This window comes from Gadus morhua, chromosome 10 (genome assembly GCF_902167405.1).
Source record: "Gadus morhua chromosome 10, gadMor3.0, whole genome shotgun sequence".
Lineage (NCBI taxonomy): Eukaryota > Metazoa > Chordata > Actinopteri > Gadiformes > Gadidae > Gadus > Gadus morhua.
Genome location: NC_044057.1, coordinates 21309338 through 21328113, shown reverse-complemented (window position 1 = coordinate 21328113; position 18776 = coordinate 21309338). Strand labels below are relative to the sequence as shown.

Genomic DNA, 18776 nt, shown 5'->3' with positions numbered 1-18776 from the left:
CAAGTAGTGTGAATGAGGCCTGAGTGATACCATTTCCCCCAACTCCCCATAAGTATATTACTTTCCACAAGATGCCATCATCTCATGTTGGCATCCACCTCGATGGTTCCTGAATACTTTCCAAGGCATTGCTTCACCTGACAATAGTTGGGTCTGAGCTGTTCGCATATGCATTGTGATGCTCTTTATCACCCCTTTTTTATTTTCTGTTGTTTTTTATTCTTGTGTTTCACAGTGAATTTGGTGAGTCACAGTGTAAACTGCGTTGTCTAACAGGCCACAGATTGAAAGAGTGGCGCAAGTTTTTTATCACCTTTTCTAATTTTAACCCAGCCCCAATTCTCCAAGAATGGAAATCTAGCCAGGCCCATCTGTGACCTAAAATTAGACCCCAGCCCCCCGAATTCCCTGCCCTTTCTGGCTCCAGACACACACACACACACACACACACACACACACACACACACACACACACACACACACACACACACACACACACACACACACACACACACACACACACACACACACACACACACACACACACACACAGTGTGTCCTGATATCCCCAGTAGTCTCACACCCTGAGAAAGAATCACCCGGAGAACTCTTGGTTACTTTCACGGTCCAAATTATGGAGTGACAATATAAATGATTACTCCCCATCTGATTAACACCGTTTGCAGAGACATTGGATACCTGGGAGGGCAAGGTACGTAACTGACACATTGACAGACGCATTACAATTGTATCGAGCGGTTGTGTCCCACTGTGTCACACCTTTTGGTTCTCTAGAGCTCAGAGGATCAGCTCGACTCTGCATGTGTAAATGCTTTGTGAAATTTTATCTACTAGAAGTGATACACTTACTTCAGGGATTGTCGTGTTTTTTAGTGGCAACAATGTTTTGCCTAACACATAGGGCTGTTTACTGATATTTAAAGAGTCACAGTTAAAGTTATGTGAGGCGAAGGTCGGTTCGCAACCAAAACAACTTGAAGGTTTGCGATGATGAATCTAGTGTCATTACTTTACATTTGTATTCTATTTCGGGCATATTTGGGATGGTTTATTCCAACAAACAATGACTGCTGTGGAAAAATTTTCCTTTGAACAAGTCATTAATCAACAAATAGCAGTAAGGCATCTCTTTCAAGGAGGTAAATATTGGGGTTTAAACCCTTAAAAACCCTAACCCACTACTAGCCTAGACTATCCGTGTGTGTGTGTGTGTGATCGCGTGTATATGTGTATGCGTATGCGGGTGTGTGTGATGGTCTATTTCAACCAAGTCATGTCTGTCTTCCACTGTAGATGGGACAGCGTTGACGCGCCTATAGCTTCCCCCCCTATCCCCCACGTCCCCCCCCCCCCCCCCCCTGCCCCCCGGGGGTACCCATCGCTGGAGGTACGGTCGACATGAGTCTGATGGACATCTCCAAGATCTTCTCCCTGCTGCAGCCCAGGGAGGAGGAGGACGAGGAGGGCCAGCTGTGTGAGGAGATGAACCGGGCGGTGAGCGGGGACGACGCGCCCCTGCTCGCCCGCCTCCTGGCCCAGGAGAGCTACAGGAGGTGCATCAACTGCCGCAGCGGATGGGGGATACCCCTGACGCCGCTCCGGGCGGCGGCTTCCCGGGGACACCTGGGGTGCCTGGAGGTGTTGCTGCAGCACGGGGCGGAGGTGAGAAGAACCCCCAGGGGCGTAGAGAGGGAGCGGAGGTTGGTTACTGGCGGTTGAGACCGCATCGAGCTGTAGAAACGCTGGAGTGCACATTCAAGGCGCCGGTTCTCCACATAAATAAAGTGGAGCGCATCAAGCCTGCGGCGCACACAGCCTGCGCGCTAGTCACGAGGAGATTCAACCTTTTCAATTTCACAGAAATACTTTTTAATGTACAGTTACTAATTAATTTCATCAAGGGGCTATATTTAAAGCTACAAAAAGAATACAAATAAAATAATGAATGAAATATTCAACGCAACTCTGACGTCCCCCAGCTGGTGGGGGGGCTAATGACGTCGTAGTTTGCGTTTCAGGCGTCCACACGAATCCTAACACGAAACCACATAGATTTAAAACCAACTCCTAGGGTGGTTTCAGAGATGTGCGGTTTCGGACACCGGTTACGCCAGCTCCGTCTGGACGGTTGGCCGTAACGCTCAAGACTTATGCGGCGTCACCAAAAAATCGGCTTTGTGTGGACGGGGCCAAAAGCACAAATTTCAAACTCATTCTAAAAAGAAGAGATAGTAGCTACCTTTTTTCTGTCGCGGTTTGCTACAGAGCAGCGCACCTGCATTAAATATATCCGTGAATTGTCACAATTTCTCTGAATCAAAGGTGAAAGTAGAAACGGTTGGCCAAAAGCTGTCATTGTTAGAAATGTGTTTTTAGGCACGTAAAAAAATCACGAATTAATAGATTAAGTGACGTGATAGTGTACCGTATTTCCGTGAGACTGGGTTGCAATATCAGAACAGTCCTAGAATGCCCCTATTATCTTTCGGTTGCTGGGGCAATAAAAACAAGCCAGAATCATCAAGGTGAGCCTTTTCAGGAACTACAGATGAAAAATATTTTTTTAACTAAATCTGGTGCATTTATGTGTCCGATGTAATGGCCATGTTGATTAATGCACACTGTTCCGTTTAAATAAATTAAATAAAACAGGTTACACGTGTTCAACCACATACATTTCTAGGCCCCGTACAAACGGAGCCGAAACGGGCGAAAACGATCCGGTTTCGTTTTATGCGGTTCAGGAATATCTCCGTAAAGATGGACGTGACGTGACAGTGTCACGTATTTCCGTGACACTGGGTTGGACATTATCTACTAGGACATTTGTGTGACTTGGTTAATACTGACTCCATCTTAAGTGGACGTGGTTTACATTATTTCGTACAGACTTGACACGATATTGTAAAAATTTGCTCAGAAAACAAGAGAAAATAGCATATAACAACGAACATCCCATTAACAGACAGACAGCTGAGGGTTAGTCTTCTTACTGAGCCTAAAACACTGTGGAAGGAAACTTTCTTTCAAGATAAAATCTTCTGCTACAACATTGTGGCTCACAGCATTGTTTTCCACCTGCAGGTGGACAGCCTGGATGTGAAGGCCCAGACGCCGCTGTTCACAGCAGTGAGCGGGAAGCACCTGGACTGCGTGGTGGCCCTGCTCAAAGCGGGCGCCGACCCCAACGGTAGCCCGTACAACAACAGCTCCCCGGTGCTGACCGCCGCCCGCGAGGGGGACGTGGAGGTGCTCCAGGAGCTGTTGAGCTACGGCGCCGAGGTCGACGCGAGGTCCAAGGTCCCCGAGTGGGCCACCAACGCCACGGCCTGCAGGGGGCCCCTGTACATCTCGGCCGTGTACGGCCACTTGGACTGCTTCAAGCTATTGCTGCTCCACGGGGCCAACCCCGACTACAACTGCACGGACGAGAAGATGCTGGGACGGATCAAGCAGCCCAAGACCGTGTTGGATATGTGTCTCCGGTACGGGTGCGGCGTGGAGTACGTGCAGCTGCTCGTGGACTTTGGGGCAGACGTGTATTTGCCCACGCTGATCGTTGACAAGACGACGAAGCAGAACGAAGCCTTGGTGTTGCTGCTTAAGGAAAGAGGTAAGACGTCGGTTTGTGTGTATGGCTATGACAGAAAGTTCGACTTTTCACGGTTGATGCGACAGGCCACGGTATGTATTAACGATAATGGTTTAACATTATAGGCTATATATATATATATATATATATATATATATAGGTCTATATATATAGGTCTATATATATATAGGTCTATATATATATAGGTCTATATATATATAGGTCTATATATATATAGGTCTATATATATATATATAGGTCTATATATATAGGTCTATATATATATATATATATATATATATATATATATATATATATATATATATATATATATATATATATATATATATATATATATATATATATTTTATCCGTGCTTTATATTTTTTACAGTTCACCCCAAAACGCTGATGTCACAGACCCGGATAACGATCCGAAGACACCTGCCTTTCGCCAATAAAGAGCCAGTCATTGAACGCTTGGACATTCCTCAGATTCTCAGGAAATACTTGAACCATGTCGCCTTGAATATATGAAGTGTGTTGTTTTGATCAAGGATGGATTGCACTTTTTTTGTTATGTGTCGGTCATGGATGATGTGGATATTTACACATATGGCCTACCTGCAAAGATGCCCCAAATTTGTTGCAAAGGGACAGACGAAATGAAATTCTGTTTACATCCGTATTAGTGGCCTTTTATTATTGATTTCTATATTTATTAACATTTATATATATTTTTGCTGTGTTCTCACTGAATTTATTGTTTTTTTCTTAGTGTAACTTGCAATAATACAACTCGACGCTTGGATGTGCCAGATCGAGGTCATATACCTGTAACACCATGCTCTACCGCTAGAGATCGGAATAGCACTACCAATTATGGGCTTCTGGTCAATAACACCCCACCTATAAAATACCCTCCTGGCGGTGATATTGCACTTTCCCACAATTTTCCACTGTTCAGAATGTATGCATTTTTTTAGACTTCAGATAAATAAAATATCAATTTTGAATTGTACATTGTTTTGTAACTATGCAGCCTCTTAATAGCAGCAGGCATTATTGTTTTTGTAACTTGTTGACAACTAATTTGTGATTTGACAGTTTTGATGTACCTCATACTGTATAATAGGTAACAGCTGTACGCTGTAAATAGCCATTTAGAGCGGATATGATGTCAAACAACAGGAAACCGGGACAATATGTCCTGTCCACCATTCTTATCTAAACCCATGCTACATACAAAGCTAATGCAGAAGTTTGTATGCCCTTGGGCCTACTCTATGGTATATGATAAATGGCTTCTTTTTTATTGTGATGTGACTTACTTCAGGCTATAATACCAAAACAGCTATGTATATAGAGGTTTTATTTTCAACAAAAGTACAGCTATATCAGATATGGTTTCATTTTTTTCAGCGGAATACAACATATTCCCAGTGCTTTTGATTACATCAAAACATATAATGTACATACAGTAGACATCTCCACTCCCCCATTCACAGTTTCTCGATTGAATAGACAATATTCTTAAGGTTTTAAATTTATACAACAAATAAACTTAAATGCCAGCAAGAAATAAAATACAAATGTTTGCATATGGTGACATTTCCTAAGGATAAAACTTGCAAGTAAATGTGCTGTGGTGGTCAAAAATCGAAACCTTAAACTAGATGGTAATATACAAATGGTTAAGAGTTCCAAAAGCGGGCCCTCTGTTACCTTGCGGCCATTAAAAACCACATTAAATTACCTTTTGAAGATAGAGACCCTGCTGTACCCTGACTATTCCGAAATAACACAGGACTGCCATAACTGCAAGAAATAGCTATCAAATATGTTGCAATGCTCAGGTTTGTGAATGTTATTACTTGCTAATATGTCCCTTGGAAAAAAAAACACACAACAAAACATAGAAATAGGTGAGGAAAAATATATAACACTGATGCATTTATAATTAAAAGGTCATTAAATAATACAAGCAGGACAGACACGCATTGATGCATGGCAACAAATATGTCCTAACTTTGCCTCAGATAAATCTTACTTAAAGCTGTTTCTGTATTGGGTAACCAAATAAAACCGGTAAACATTGTAACACAAATTAAAAAATGAGGACACAGAATTTCATAGAAGGTTGTGAGAAATTGATTGGTAGTGTCAGACCATTGTTCTTCAGAATGTCAGCAAAAGGAGAGTACTGGGATATTGGAGCGAAGTTCTGTGTAATTGTGTCTTCAGGATTTCTGGCTGATATTGTTTTGATAATCAGAAGAGGTTTTTCTTGTTTTTATCTCTGTTTGACTTGAAATCTATACTCCAAAAAAACAACAACGAATAGGGCAATCATCATTGTACATCCCTGTTTGGTTTACTGATAAAAAACAAAACAAGATACCCGTTTTCGGTCACAGCCGTTAATGGCACTGGACAGTTAGCCATCGTTGGCGAGTGTGGTGTGAAGATGACGTAAGAATGTAAAGAGAGTTGTGTTCATAGTTCCACGTAGACAAGGCAGCATCAGTGCTCTTCACTTCAGTGTTATCTTGGATTTCCAATGACGATGACAAACACCGGTTTGACAATAAATAAATAAAGCGTTAAAAGCCACAACCGGGGGAGTTAAATAATCGTTTCTTTCAGTGAGCTGGTATCGGTTTACTCAGCGATGGTTTTTTGTATTTAAGTGATGAAGGGGGATTGTAAATGAAGCTAAAACAATCTGGTTAAAGAGTTCTGGTTAAATTGCATGCAAAATATTTGGATGCCACAAGCATGCATCTATCTGGTGCGGTGTGTTAGCGCACGCTAGAACTGGTACAACATTCGTCTCCAACGCAAAATACTAATATCCAAATATATGATCTGTTCTTTTGTACAGTATTTACAGTGTGTAGCTGCTAAGTGTAAAATAGATGATTGTTCCTTCAATTTACAACTCCCCATAATTTGTATATATGCTTCAAGTTACTTCTAATACACCGACCGAGAAAGGAAAAAAATAAAATAACAAACAGTATCCTACTGCAGCGGTTTTTGAGCTTTAAATATGTTTTTAAATGTGCAACGAAGGAAGTAAATGTCTGAAAGTAGAATATACTTAATGTTTTGTCAGTTTGTGCAACACTATATTGGACACTTCTATGCTAATGTGTGATAATACTGCTCTCTTGTGTGATAATACATTGCCTACTCCTGTTCAGGGAGTAAGGACTGATCGCTATACTCTGGTCGGATTGGATCTCATGCACTGGGGAATGGGATTCCCAGTCCGAGAGAGATAGAGAAAGAACGAGAACAAGAGAGAGGGTACTGGGGAGTGAGAGAAGAAAAGAGACGAAAAAAATGGACAGAGGGGGGGATATATATCTCCATATATATGAATATACAGAGAGAGAGAGTGTGAGAGAAAAACAAAGAAAAGAGAGGGAGATTGGAGGGAGGAGGAGAGTAGATTGAAACGGTGAAGAGACAAGGAGGAAGAGAGAAAAATAGTGACAGAAAAACCAACCTACAGAGGGAAAATGAGGGGAGGGACAGGAAGAAAAAAAAGATAGAAAAATAGAACTATTAAGCAAGAGAGAGAGAGCCTAGACCCATGCCCAGGGTGAATGACACGACTACCTCAGGTTGGCCTGTGAAACTTAAGATATCATCATCACTAGTGGAATGCTGGAAGGCACTGTTAGATCGCATCTCTCTTTCCAGCAGCACAACGGGCCGATAAGCCTGCAGGAGTATGTTTGCGGTGTTTTCCCTTGTGCGCATGTGTGTACCTGTGTGTGACGGTGTGCCAGCTACGTGCATACACACGTGTGTGTGTGCATGTGTATGTATGCGTGTGTTTGTGTGTGTGTGTTTGTTGATGGTTGTGTGTCTGTCGGGGTTGAACGGTGGGGTGAGGGGTAACTGCACTCGACCTGAGGTTATGGTCTAGGAATCATATCTGTGCTAGAGGAAGACTTCCTCCTACTGCTCCTGTGTGGCCACACCACCAACCAACTCAGTGTTTCAACTCCACTTTTCTTTACTGAAACCAAAGAGATAAATTACACAACAGACTAGAGACAAGTCTCAGGTCTCTTTTAATTCTTCCTCCAATAGGTTATAAGGCCTTTAAGAAGGCAAAGCAATTGACATATTACAACACATATACCCCCTCTGTATGGTGAATTGTGAGGCTATATAATGGTTCAACACAGGGCACAAGTTGCCATATTGTATTATGTAGATGGTTTAACTCCAACACAGAAAAATGTACTCATGTATCTGAGGTCCACAAACATGATCACGTAACCATAAATCAACAGATATATCTCTTAACAATCCAATCGTAGAACAAAAAAAACACCTTTATGAAACATACGCAGATAAGCAGGTGGAGTGTATTCGAAAGGCGGCAGGCGCGGCCATCTTCCAAGGGTTCACGACCTCTGTGTCCGCAAGGGACAGCTGCTGGTCGTCGTCGTTGGTTAAACAAACTGTCTGGTACCGGACCCCCCCCTTGACCCCCCCCCCCCCCCTCCAACTGGTGTGAAGGACGCACTGTAGTGCAAAGAAAGACGCTGAAAGAATTAAAAAATGCACCAGGAAGTGTGCGTGCTGCAGATTACAGACAATGTCCTCCAGCCATCCAGCCACCCGGGCTCACCTACCAGCCGCAATGCATCCTGGCTTTCTTTTCATCACGTTTGTTCACTTCATAGTTGACTCAACCCATCTCAAGTTGATCCTATTCCTCAATAAATGTAGTTTCACTCTTAAACTTACTCTTTCACTCTTTCTGTCCAACCCTATCATTTTATTTTGCACTGCAAAGGTAGGCTTGATTCCAGCTTGAGGAAAAGCAATTATATACTCCGGTATACAGCTTTGTCCCACACTCTCTACTAGGTACTAATCATTACCACTGAGGGTGGATCTGGGTGTATTTGGCTGTGCTTTTCATAGCAGGTAACCAAAACACCATTACTTCTCATGAAAGCCTTTTGGTGCAGAGGTCCTGCAAAACACGAACAAGAAGCCAGCCCAGACGTGGAGGTTGGGATTCGTGTGAGAGGTGGTTTCCAGCATTTGGCAGGAGGAATCCCATTCTACTGGGCTGTACCCTAGCACACCGCCCCATAAACCACAGCTCCCTTGGCCAGTAAACAGGATATTAATATCCTGTTGAAAATGGTTGAGCGAAAAGCGTGTAAATGGTCTAATGGTTGTTGAGGAGGCCATTGATTGGTTTCCCTCGCCCGATGCAATGCGGCCCATGGCAGACTGAGCAGCCCCGCTTGCCAGCTCCTAGTGGAATACCAACCGCTGGGAGGAAGGGGGAGAGGCAGAGAGGGAGAGAGAGAGAGAGGGAGAGAGAGAGGGAGAGAGAGACGCGAGCCGGTTGAAAGCAGCGCCGATAGCGTGGATAGATCAGAGAAAGATGGAGAGAATGAAAGTAAAAGGTAAAGGATGGAGAGAACGGTATAGAAAGGTCTCCACGGTAGGGGGGTATTGATCAGAGAGGAGAGCGCTGGAGGAACGCAGGGAGCCAGAGTGTGGGAGAGAATAAGAGAGAAACTAAGATGGTATATTATAGAGCGAGAGAGAGAACATGGAGGGAGGGAGGAGGATGCAGCCTAGAATGACGACAGACGTCTTCAGAGCAGCGTAGTCCCGATCGGCCTGTGATCACTGGATCTGAGACGACGTTAATTCCGACAGCGAGGGGGGGGGGGGGGGGGAGTTGGGGACAGATGCTACAGCCTGTAGATGACACATATCGTCATTCCACTTCCACCACAGTGAACGTACACAAGGTCCTCACCAAACACACACTCACAGAGCAGCACAGCAACGACAACTCATTTTAGTTTCGAATACGATCATACGGCCAATGAAGCAGCCTCCACCTTTTACAGATGGATGAACACAGGTTTGGGATTCGGGGTTTGCTCCCCGGAGGAATGGGGTTGGACAAAAAACACTTGATTAAGGAAGCCCCCCCCCCCCCCGAAAAACATCTCATGGACAACTTGTGGACAATCAGAGAGCGTGGTTGTAGTGAGGGCGCAGGGTCGAGAGGTCGAGAGGGGTGGAGTTTGTGAAGGAGTGCCGTGGTGGGAGAAGCTTGACCAATAAAAAAAACAACAAAACAACAAACAAAGAATGGTGCCGATAACATACATGAAATGTAAAGTCTATTTTCTTTTCTTCAGTCCTCTTGGTGCTTCCAACCCTCTGGGGGGTTGGAGATATTAACACATGGTCCTTCTTCTTCAAAAGTCTTTCTCTCGTTGAACATGTGTGTGTGTGTGTGTGTGTTTTTTTTTCCTGTTTTTTTATAATATATTCTTCATCGTTTCGGATGTTAATCACCCGACGTTTATTAGTGCTTCTAAGAAAAATAGCTGGTCCTTTCCGGAAGAGTCTCTCAAGTGTCTTATTTCTTAAATGGAGCTAATCTACTAAAATTCTGCCAGAAGGGAGCCTGGCCTCTTTTGGATTGACTTAATTCAAAAACCTCCCCTTGTGCCATGTCCTCCGTGACCTCGTAGTGCCCCGCCGACAGGGGGTCCTGGGGCGGCGGGTACGAGGGGGGCGTGCACCTGTTTACACCTGGGAAAGGCAGGGGCAATAGAGCGGGAGGGTGTGGGGGGGAGGGGGGGAGGGGGGGAGGGGTGGGGCAACAAAGCGTAAAAAAATAAAAAGAGGGCAGGAGGAAGATAACAGAAGAAGAAGAAGAAGAAAGGTTATCAGCGTTGCGTCCGAACGAGCGACACAACGACACAACATCGATTCATGCGTCTACCGCTAAAGCATAGAAACACCCCGTCGACGACGATACACACACATACACGCACGCGCGCACAAGACTGAACTACTTAAGCACAAACGGGCACATATCAATATCAACTATTATGAGTAGTATGTACTATGAGTACTATTAATATATGTTCTGTTTCTTTTAATCACATATATATATATATCTATGGTGCGGTATCCTTAAGGTAACTAGAATGGAATTAAGTGAACACCAGCCTAAGTTATGACACAAGGGAGACCAAAGACACTATTCAAACCAACCTGATAGCATGTAGCAAACAAGAGAACCCATTGATCATGTGATGGGATACACTGATAGAACCGGGCGTTTTGACAAGGGACGTGGTTCGTCTCTGTTTATCCAACCGCTTGTTTGTTTGAATAGTACTCTCAAGACTTCAAAACACCAAAGTGCCAAAAATAGATTGAACAAAAAGCTGTTTGGTACAAGCTGGGCTACGGCCTACTAAACTAATATGGCTACAGCCTACAAGCATCACAACTACTGTATGCTAGTGTTATCAAAAACTACAAGTACAATCAATATTTGGAGATGAAATAATATTTTTAAAAAAAGTTGCCATGGCATCTTGGAGATAAAATAAAGATAAGGATTTTGTTTTTCATCCCAAACACTGTTTAGCAGTTTGATAGCTTCGTCAGTGAGACCTATTCTATGTTGAACAGTCAAGATAAGGCTTGAAAACAGATTGGTCGGTGGACTGCATGCACTAATGCCGATGCTAATCACAACAGCTTCCAATACTGCATAAGCAGTTGCCATGGCATCTTGTTGCACTAGCTCTAGGGTAGTAACTCTAATGCATATACCTTTATCATTCTCAACCCATGTCCATATAACATGGCTCTCTTTCTCAAGATGAAATCTATAAATGAATCTGAAATTCAAGAGAGTACTTCACCTTGTGCCAGAGCCATGTGTACACATACAACACTAAGTTAAACACACACAACAACATGTCTGACAGAACAGATACCGCCGGAAGCCTAACGTTAGAGAGAACATTCCAGCATGTCATTAGTTAATTCAGATCCCAAGGATGGTCATGCTTTTTGTGGAACTCACAATGGCAACGCCTTATCCTCGGTAAATGTAAACGGTGAATGCATTATGTTCATCATATGTACATCTAGCCTGCCGCTAAACTAGCTCAACGAGGAGATCCTAGGAGGATTATACCAGCAGTTTTGACATGTGGGTCTTCAGTCTTTTCGTGCCCTGATGATTCGCTTCGAAAATGTGTTTCTTTTGTTATCCCCACTGAATTGTAAAAAAATAAAATGCATACTAATTTATCATGTTTGTTCATAATTAAAGGCAATGGAATAATTGTTATTAGCAAGTTGTTGCATGGTAAAAATGTATCAGAATCATAGGTTAATTAAGACTAAAGATAAAAACAGTAAATTATGTATCAGACGGTTGTGTTCAGGGGTTGTTTCGGAATAGATTTGTTTTATGTATATTATAATGGTATCAGGACAGGATAGTCATGGGCCAAACATGGCAGAAACAGTGGTATTGCTCTCTGAACTCATACGTCATGCAAAAGTCCTCTGTCTTTTCATTGGTGCTTACTTCACAAAATAGGACGGAAAGCCGTCATATCATATAGTGCATGATGCGAGAGATATTTAACTCATAGACAACGGACAGAATATATATAACACATATAGTAATAATAATGAGAGAACTGTTCCTAACTTATAGAAAACCTAGTCTTAGTAGAGAGCTTGTAGAAGTACAGTCATAAACACAGCATTTAACATTTATAAATTCACAGTTACATTCAGGTTTTAAAGAGGTAGAGAAGTAAGCAGGAAAGTGGGAAAAGTAAACAGCAATGAGAAGACAGAGCAGATCAGCGAAGAGAAGAAAAGGAAAGTCACCTGGTATCTTCTTGTTGCCTCACCTTTCTGTTTGGTCACCTTTCTCACTGTCATGGCCGCCTGCCGCTTCTGGTACTCTGAGATCTCGAAACCTTATCGAGTTAGGAATAATGGACAGTGAGCCAAAAGTTATTTTACAGTACTGACCGGCTTGCTGCACATCATGCTGCTTATTACACAGCTACTTGCTGAAGGAATCAATAATTTGACACAAGGTATAACAAAAAAAAAATATTTCTCTTTTATTAGCATGAAGAGAGGACCGTCACTCGCACATTTTGCGATGAAAACAATATCCAGAGTTTGAGATCTCAATCATGGAATATTGTAGCCTGGCTATTACCAGACCAAGCCAATCGTAGATCGAACGTTGGTCTGGGGAAGCTGCCGTCATTTTCTTCAGCACGTGAGGCGTGATCAACGGGCCTATTGACTCTGTACACGATTGGCTGCTTGCCGTCGCTTCCCTGTCGTCATTGAAACCAGCCAATCGCGTGCCAAGGGGAAAAGCCAGCTTTGTGATTCTGCTCCCGCAAAAAACGTATCGGAAGCAGAAAGAAATGTATTGCTCTTCTCCAGACCCATGTGCAGGGCGAACTCAATTCGCCGGAAGAAGGGGCGGGGCTACCCAGGCTAGGAATATTGCCCAATATCCCGAGATAGCAAACCATTCAAATTGCGCCATCTTAGGAGATTCGCGTGTAGCACTAAATATATATCTATACCATATTAATTTAAAAACAAACCGAACAAGGGGATGCATTTTAAATGTGGCTTTTATAAACTTATTTACGTAATAAGTAAATAAATGTAAGTTTCATATAAATGAAACACTATAATCAAGTGTGCGACTCAAACGCAGCCTGAGCTCCATCTCCACAGACTTAAAGAACGTCTATGTCAAGAGTACCGATTCTGCACAATTTAAAAACAACACATCGATGCTTGCATGTGGCCCGCGCCAACAAAGCAAAGATACACGGCTACAACTCCAACACAGAGAGAGAGACGCATCCAACATTTCTGTCTTGCAGAAAAAAAACTTTTCGGGCCATATTTAGTAGCTCTGTAATCGGTTGCCCAAATTTTTTTCTTTCTCCCAGTGTGATGCAGCATGGCTGGAGTACTAGGATATAAATCAACCAGGCCCCTCGTGAATGAGAGTAATGCCTTCCAAAACGGCGTGGTGGGTGGGGGGGGGAGGAAGGACTAACCGATTTTCTCGTCCTCCTGCACCATCTTCCTCTCCTCGTGGAAGGCCCTGAGCCAGCGGATCTTCTCCTCCAGCTTCTTGGCCAGGAAGATGTGGATCTCCTCGCTGTCCTTGTTGCACAGCTTGAAGGCGTTCTTCACGCTGACGTTGAAGTCGTCGTCCCGGCCGTCGGTGGCGTCGCGCACCTCGTAGCGGTCCATGTCGATGCGCCCCTTGTAGTACAGGATGTCCCGACGGATCAGGTCCTGGGCCACGGATGGAAGGACAAGCAGACATTTTGAGTGTTTTGTAGGTTCAGGAAATACTAGAGGAAGCCGTCAAGCTGAAAGCTAAGTTTGACATTAGCTTTCTGCTATATCTTAAATTCAATTTTTTTTATTACTTCATTTTATTGTGCTCTCTCTACAACACATTTTTTTTACTCTGCCTTTATTTTCCTTTTATCTTATTATTTTATTTTATTTTATGAATATGTTTCCATGTAAAGCACTTTGAGTCTGCCTCGTGTATGAAAAGTGCCACATAAAAAAAGGATTTGTGTGCGTGTGTTTAGGGGTCAAGGTCATCTCAAAATTTTATGTTTCTGGCATGCAAACATGTTTTTAAATAAAGCATCTAGTAATGACACTTACTGTGACATCCCATTTTCTTGTCTGGGAATTAATAAAGAACATCTTAACTGTATCTTATCTTAAGGCCAATCCATTCTCTGTGTGTGTGTGTGTGTGTGTGTGTGTGTGTGTCTGTCTGTGTGCGTGTCTTTGTGTGTGTGTGTGTGTGTCTCTGTGTGTGTGTGTGTGTGTGTGTGTGTGTGTGTGTGTGTGTGTGTGTGTGTGTGTGTGTGTGTGTGTGTGTGTGTGTGTGTGTGTGTGTGTGTGTTTTGGAAGAGGAAGCTCAATGTTCCGGTTGTGGAGCCCAGAGCCTGAAATAATGGATTTATTCAAGCTAAATTAAACACCTCACCCACTGCAACTGCTATCGCTAATGCAGTGATTTGTAACACTTCCAGTATAATGTGTGCGCTCATGCGTGTGTGCATTTGTGTGTGGTGCTGTGTGTGCGTGTGCTTCTGTGTGTGTAAGGGGTTGTGCTGCATGCAGGAATATGGTAACATTATTGGATTGGAGGATTACAAATATAAACTAATAATAAATTGTGTGTTACTATTACTATGATCAAAAGAATAACCAGGACATAACGTAAAACTTTGTAAAACGTTTGGCGGGAATACTTCCAGGAAATAGAGGCCTATTTCCCCCCAGTGTCCATCTTGGTTCTAGAACCAAGAAGCTCGCTGGGATGCCCAAACCAGCCCTCATCCCTGACTGCTAATTCTTCAGTGGCCATGCACAAACCCTACGAGCCCTAACAATCCCGAAAACCGCCCAAAAAAAACCTTGCCAATGAGCGTGCACAGATAAAGCTCTCTCCGGCCCCTGATTAGGGAGATAAGATGAAAGAGGAGGAAGGAAAAGCAACAAGCACGACGCCAACCGACACGCCCAGAGGAGAACTCCATTGAAATTGTTGTCGGTACCGAGAATCCTGTCGGAGGAAGCTCTAAAACAAAAGACACGGGATTTATATTCAAGAGTCTCTCTTTCTCTCGCGCAGGGATCTTCTCTCTCTCCCTCCGACCCATGAGAACAGAGGGGAGGGGGGGGGGGGGGGGAGAGATTGGTATATGGGTGCTTAGCGGGGGGGGGGGGGGGGGGGGGGTCTATGTTAACAGTACAACAACACTGCAGCCCACAGACATACCGGCGCATTCCGGCACATTCCAACAGCACTGGAGATGTATACGACAGATAGCCAGGGGAGGGGCGCAGGACAAAAGGAAATGGAAGGCGACAACATAGATAAGAGTAGACTTGACTTTTTATGCCGTCTTTGTGATTGTACCTTCCACTGTGGCTAGAGTACAGCATGTGAGTGTGTACGTGTTTGATTCGCGTCTGTGCGCGATGGTTCACAGTAGTGATCGGTTCTAAGCTAGCTTGTGTATGCGTGTGTCAACCCAAGTTCATGGTTTATATTTCAATTTGGTTTTTTTGTGTGCGTGTATGGGTTTGTGCGTACGTGTGTTTGTGTGTGTGTGCGTATATTGGTGAGTGTTGGTATATTGGTTGTGTGTGTGTGTGTGTGTGTGTGTATATTTTTCTCTGTGTCAGTGTGTGTGAGTGTCTGTGTGTCTGTGTGTCTGTGTGTCTGTGTGTCTGTGTGTGCGTGGTAAAATGCAGCGAAGTGTGAACATCATTCTGACAGGGGTGCAGCGCCCTGGTACATTAGGGCCTGGATCTGCACATCTTCATTCTTTGACAGGGGGTCAGTTCTTGTTGGACGGGTTTTCACTCAAGGGGCCTGCAGCCACAACATTACGTCATATATTTGCAGCCTTTCGGTGGGTTTGGAAGCCCTCAAAAGGACCCCTTTTGAAGTTGACTAAATATAACCGTCTTTAAATATCCTGTAGCGCAACAAAGCAAAAACTTTGAAAAGGCTGAGTTGAAGATGTGATCATTAAATCAAGAGTAAATCGAAAAAGGTGAGACAGTGGGTGGACAGAAAGAAGGGTGAGAGAGTGTGATGGAGAGAGTGAGAGAGGGAGAGAGAGCTACAGAGAGAGGATAGACAAGGAGACAGACAAGCGTGATACGAGAAGAGGGCATTTGAATGAAAGTGAGAGCGATGAAAAGATAAAGCAAAGGAGAGAATATATGGAGAGAAAAAGGAGACAGGGAGAGAGACAGAGAGAGATAACAGCAAAGAGCAGTACAAGAAGATAAGAAAAGATGAAAAGATTAAGAGAAAGCAAAATTATTTATTCTACTGCAATCTCCTACTGCAAAGAGCAGTAGGAGACAGTATCTTAGCAAACTAAAAAGATAACGAGAAAACAAGAAATATATCAAGAGTGAGAGAAAGGAAGAGAGCATTGCGTGTGTGTACAGCATAATTTAAAATGTTCTGTTTATGGGAGATACTTGAATTTTTTAAGTATTCAACATTTTAATTTTTATATATTGAGTATTTAATATTCATATATTTGATATGTATATATATTTTGTATTTAACGTTTGATACATTGACCACCTAATTATTCAACTGCATTTGCAATGTAAACGTCTGTTTCTCACGCCAATAAAGCTATATGAATTTGAATTTAATTGAAAGGGAGAGAGCATGAGAACGAGAGCGAGAGAGAGGCCAACAGAAAGAGAGAGAGAGAGAGAGAGAGAGCAAGAGTGAGAGGGTGAGATAAGAGGAAGAGAGAGAGAGACAAAGAGAAAGAGACGGAGAAAGAGAGGGAGGAGGACGACGAGAAACTTACCTTCTTACAGAGGACTAACTGGTGATCGAACAGGAAAAAGACGCGTTGTTGACTCCGCCCGTATGGCTGGTAGATCCACGACAGCTCCCCTGTGTAGATCAGCTCAGAGCTCCGGTCCAAGATGTCATCGCCCTGGATGGAAACACAGAGCCCACAAATTAGAGAAACACACACACACACACACACACACACACACACACACACACACACACACACACACACACACTAGTCTCCGCTGCTTAGCATCAATGCGACTCAGCCGTGTAAATAAGTCTAAAACAAATAAATAACACGCATTTATTCATTCAATCCAAAAAATAAAATCATAGAGGATGGTCAAATTAAAGGGACAAACTAAGTCTAGCGCCTTATATTGTGTATGTCATTTGGCTGTGCGGTTTCGTAGTGTGTGTACGTTTGTTCTTCTAGTCTCCCTTTTAAAATACGTTTAAAACCTTTTATGAAGCTAATGACGCTTTATAAAAAGAGTTTAAACACAAATAGAAAAATATTCTTCGGAGGCCATTTTAGATATCGACATCACCCCCCAAAAGTAAATCACGACTCTCGGTCAAGCTATGATATCTCGAGGCTCATCTATATATCAATGCTTTCTTCATTTTCTCCTCATGTCCGCGGCTCACCTCCCAGTCCAGAACGGAGGCCTGCCATTGGGCGATCTTGTCGATATTCTCCAGCCTCCTCTTCCTCTCATTGATCTGCTGAGTGACGTTCCGCATCACCGCCAGGGCCGCTGCCACATAGCGATAGTCACTATGGAGACAGGACACACACACACACACACACTTCATGATGCTGTGTTACACGCTCCGCTAAAAGCCTCTCCTGGTTGGGTTCGCTCGTTAAAATAAGGGACACAATTGTATCTGAGGTGAAAGAACGGGCAGAACCTAATAAAAGACTCTGCCCGTTCCCAACACACACACACACACACACACACACACACACACACACACACACACACACACACACACACACACACACACACACACACACACACACACACACACACACACACACACACACACACACAACCCAGATCCAATACAACCGTTGACCGAGATCTCGTCTGATCTGCCATTATTTTTTTTTTTATCAGTTAATTCCGGCTCTGGAATTACATGGAGCCAGGCAGGGTTCAGACGAGGGAAGGTTTAGACTGATCCACTCCTAGCTGGGGAGATGGTGTGTTTGTGGGAGTGGTCGTGACTGGCCTTGCACGTGTTGGAGTGTGCGTGTGTATGAGTGCGCATGCGCGTGCGTGAGTTTGTGTGCATGCGTGTGTGTGAGTTTGTGTGTCTGTGTGTATGTGTGTGCATGCGTTTGTGTGAGTATGTGTGTGCGTGTATGTGTGCGTGCGTTAGTTTGTGTGCATGTATGTGTGTGTCCATGTGGGTGAGTGCGTGTCCGTGTGTGTGTGTGTGTGTATGCGCGTGCGTGCGTTTGTGTGTATGCGTGTGTGTGCGTTTGTGTGTTTGTGTGTGTGCGGATGCTCCAGCATCTGTGTATCTGGCAGATCCTCCAGAGCTCTGTTAAACACAGGGCCCTGGCAGCAACAGTCGGCTGAGCTGGCACACGGGGCTGTCCCTGGCTGAAAACGGGCTCCGCTGCTGGGCTCGTGAATGACCCAGTGCTGCCTGACACTCACTGATTGCTTCTCATCACTGTTCGCTGGGCTGTGAGTATGCTTGTTTGTCTCTCACACACACAGACACACAGACACACACACACACACACACACACACACACACACACACACACACGATGCAGTTTTCTGTGTGTGTGTGTGTGTGTGTGTGTGTGCTATGCAGCATTGAAATATGACCTTCCGTTATCATGGTTTCAGTAATTAATGCCCTTTATTGTTTTCTAAACTAC

General features: G+C 43.7%; 2 protein-coding genes across 10 annotated transcripts in view; one reads left to right on the top strand and one right to left on the bottom strand.

Moving 5' to 3' along the window:
* The first annotated feature begins 539 nt into the window (after positions 1-539).
* Positions 540-5526, top strand: LOC115552138 (ankyrin repeat and SOCS box protein 12). The gene is made up of 4 exons (XM_030367938.1): positions 540-712; positions 1315-1683; positions 3106-3634; positions 4007-5526. The coding sequence occupies exons 2-4, from the start codon at positions 1420-1422 to the stop codon at positions 4147-4149; spliced, it is 936 nt and encodes a 311-aa protein (XP_030223798.1). The 5' UTR covers positions 540-712; positions 1315-1419; the 3' UTR covers positions 4150-5526.
* The window catches only part of arhgef9a (Cdc42 guanine nucleotide exchange factor (GEF) 9a), a 48870-nt gene continuing 35061 nt past the window's right edge, over positions 4968-18776 (bottom strand). For 8 of the 9 annotated variants that reach the window (XM_030367929.1, XM_030367933.1, XM_030367931.1 and 5 more), the window contains 5 exons: positions 17522-17651; positions 16878-17009; positions 13548-13791; positions 12357-12425; positions 4968-10215 (listed from right to left, as the gene is read on the bottom strand). In XM_030367929.1, coding sequence (XP_030223789.1) covers positions 10040-10215; positions 12357-12425; positions 13548-13791; positions 16878-17009; positions 17522-17651 — 751 coding nt within the window. In that variant the 3' untranslated portion in view covers positions 4968-10039. Of the gene's footprint in view, positions 10216-12333; positions 12426-13547; positions 13792-16877; positions 17010-17521; positions 17652-18776 lie in introns of all 9 variants that reach the window. The other variant, XM_030367932.1, reaches the window with a different exon arrangement.

What these genes read in the sequence shown, in the direction of transcription:
- LOC115552138 (XM_030367938.1), top strand. Translation starts at nt 1,420, where the DNA reads ATGAGTCTGATGGACATCTCCAAGATCTTCTCCCTGCTGCAGCCCAGG. An exon ending in TGCTGCAGCACGGGGCGGAG is followed by an intron (nt 1,684 to 3,105) that starts GTGAGAAGAACC and finishes TTCCACCTGCAG; the next exon opens with GTGGACAGCCTGGATGTGAA. An exon ending in GTTGCTGCTTAAGGAAAGAG is followed by an intron (nt 3,635 to 4,006) that starts GTAAGACGTCGG and finishes TATTTTTTACAG; the next exon opens with TTCACCCCAAAACGCTGATG.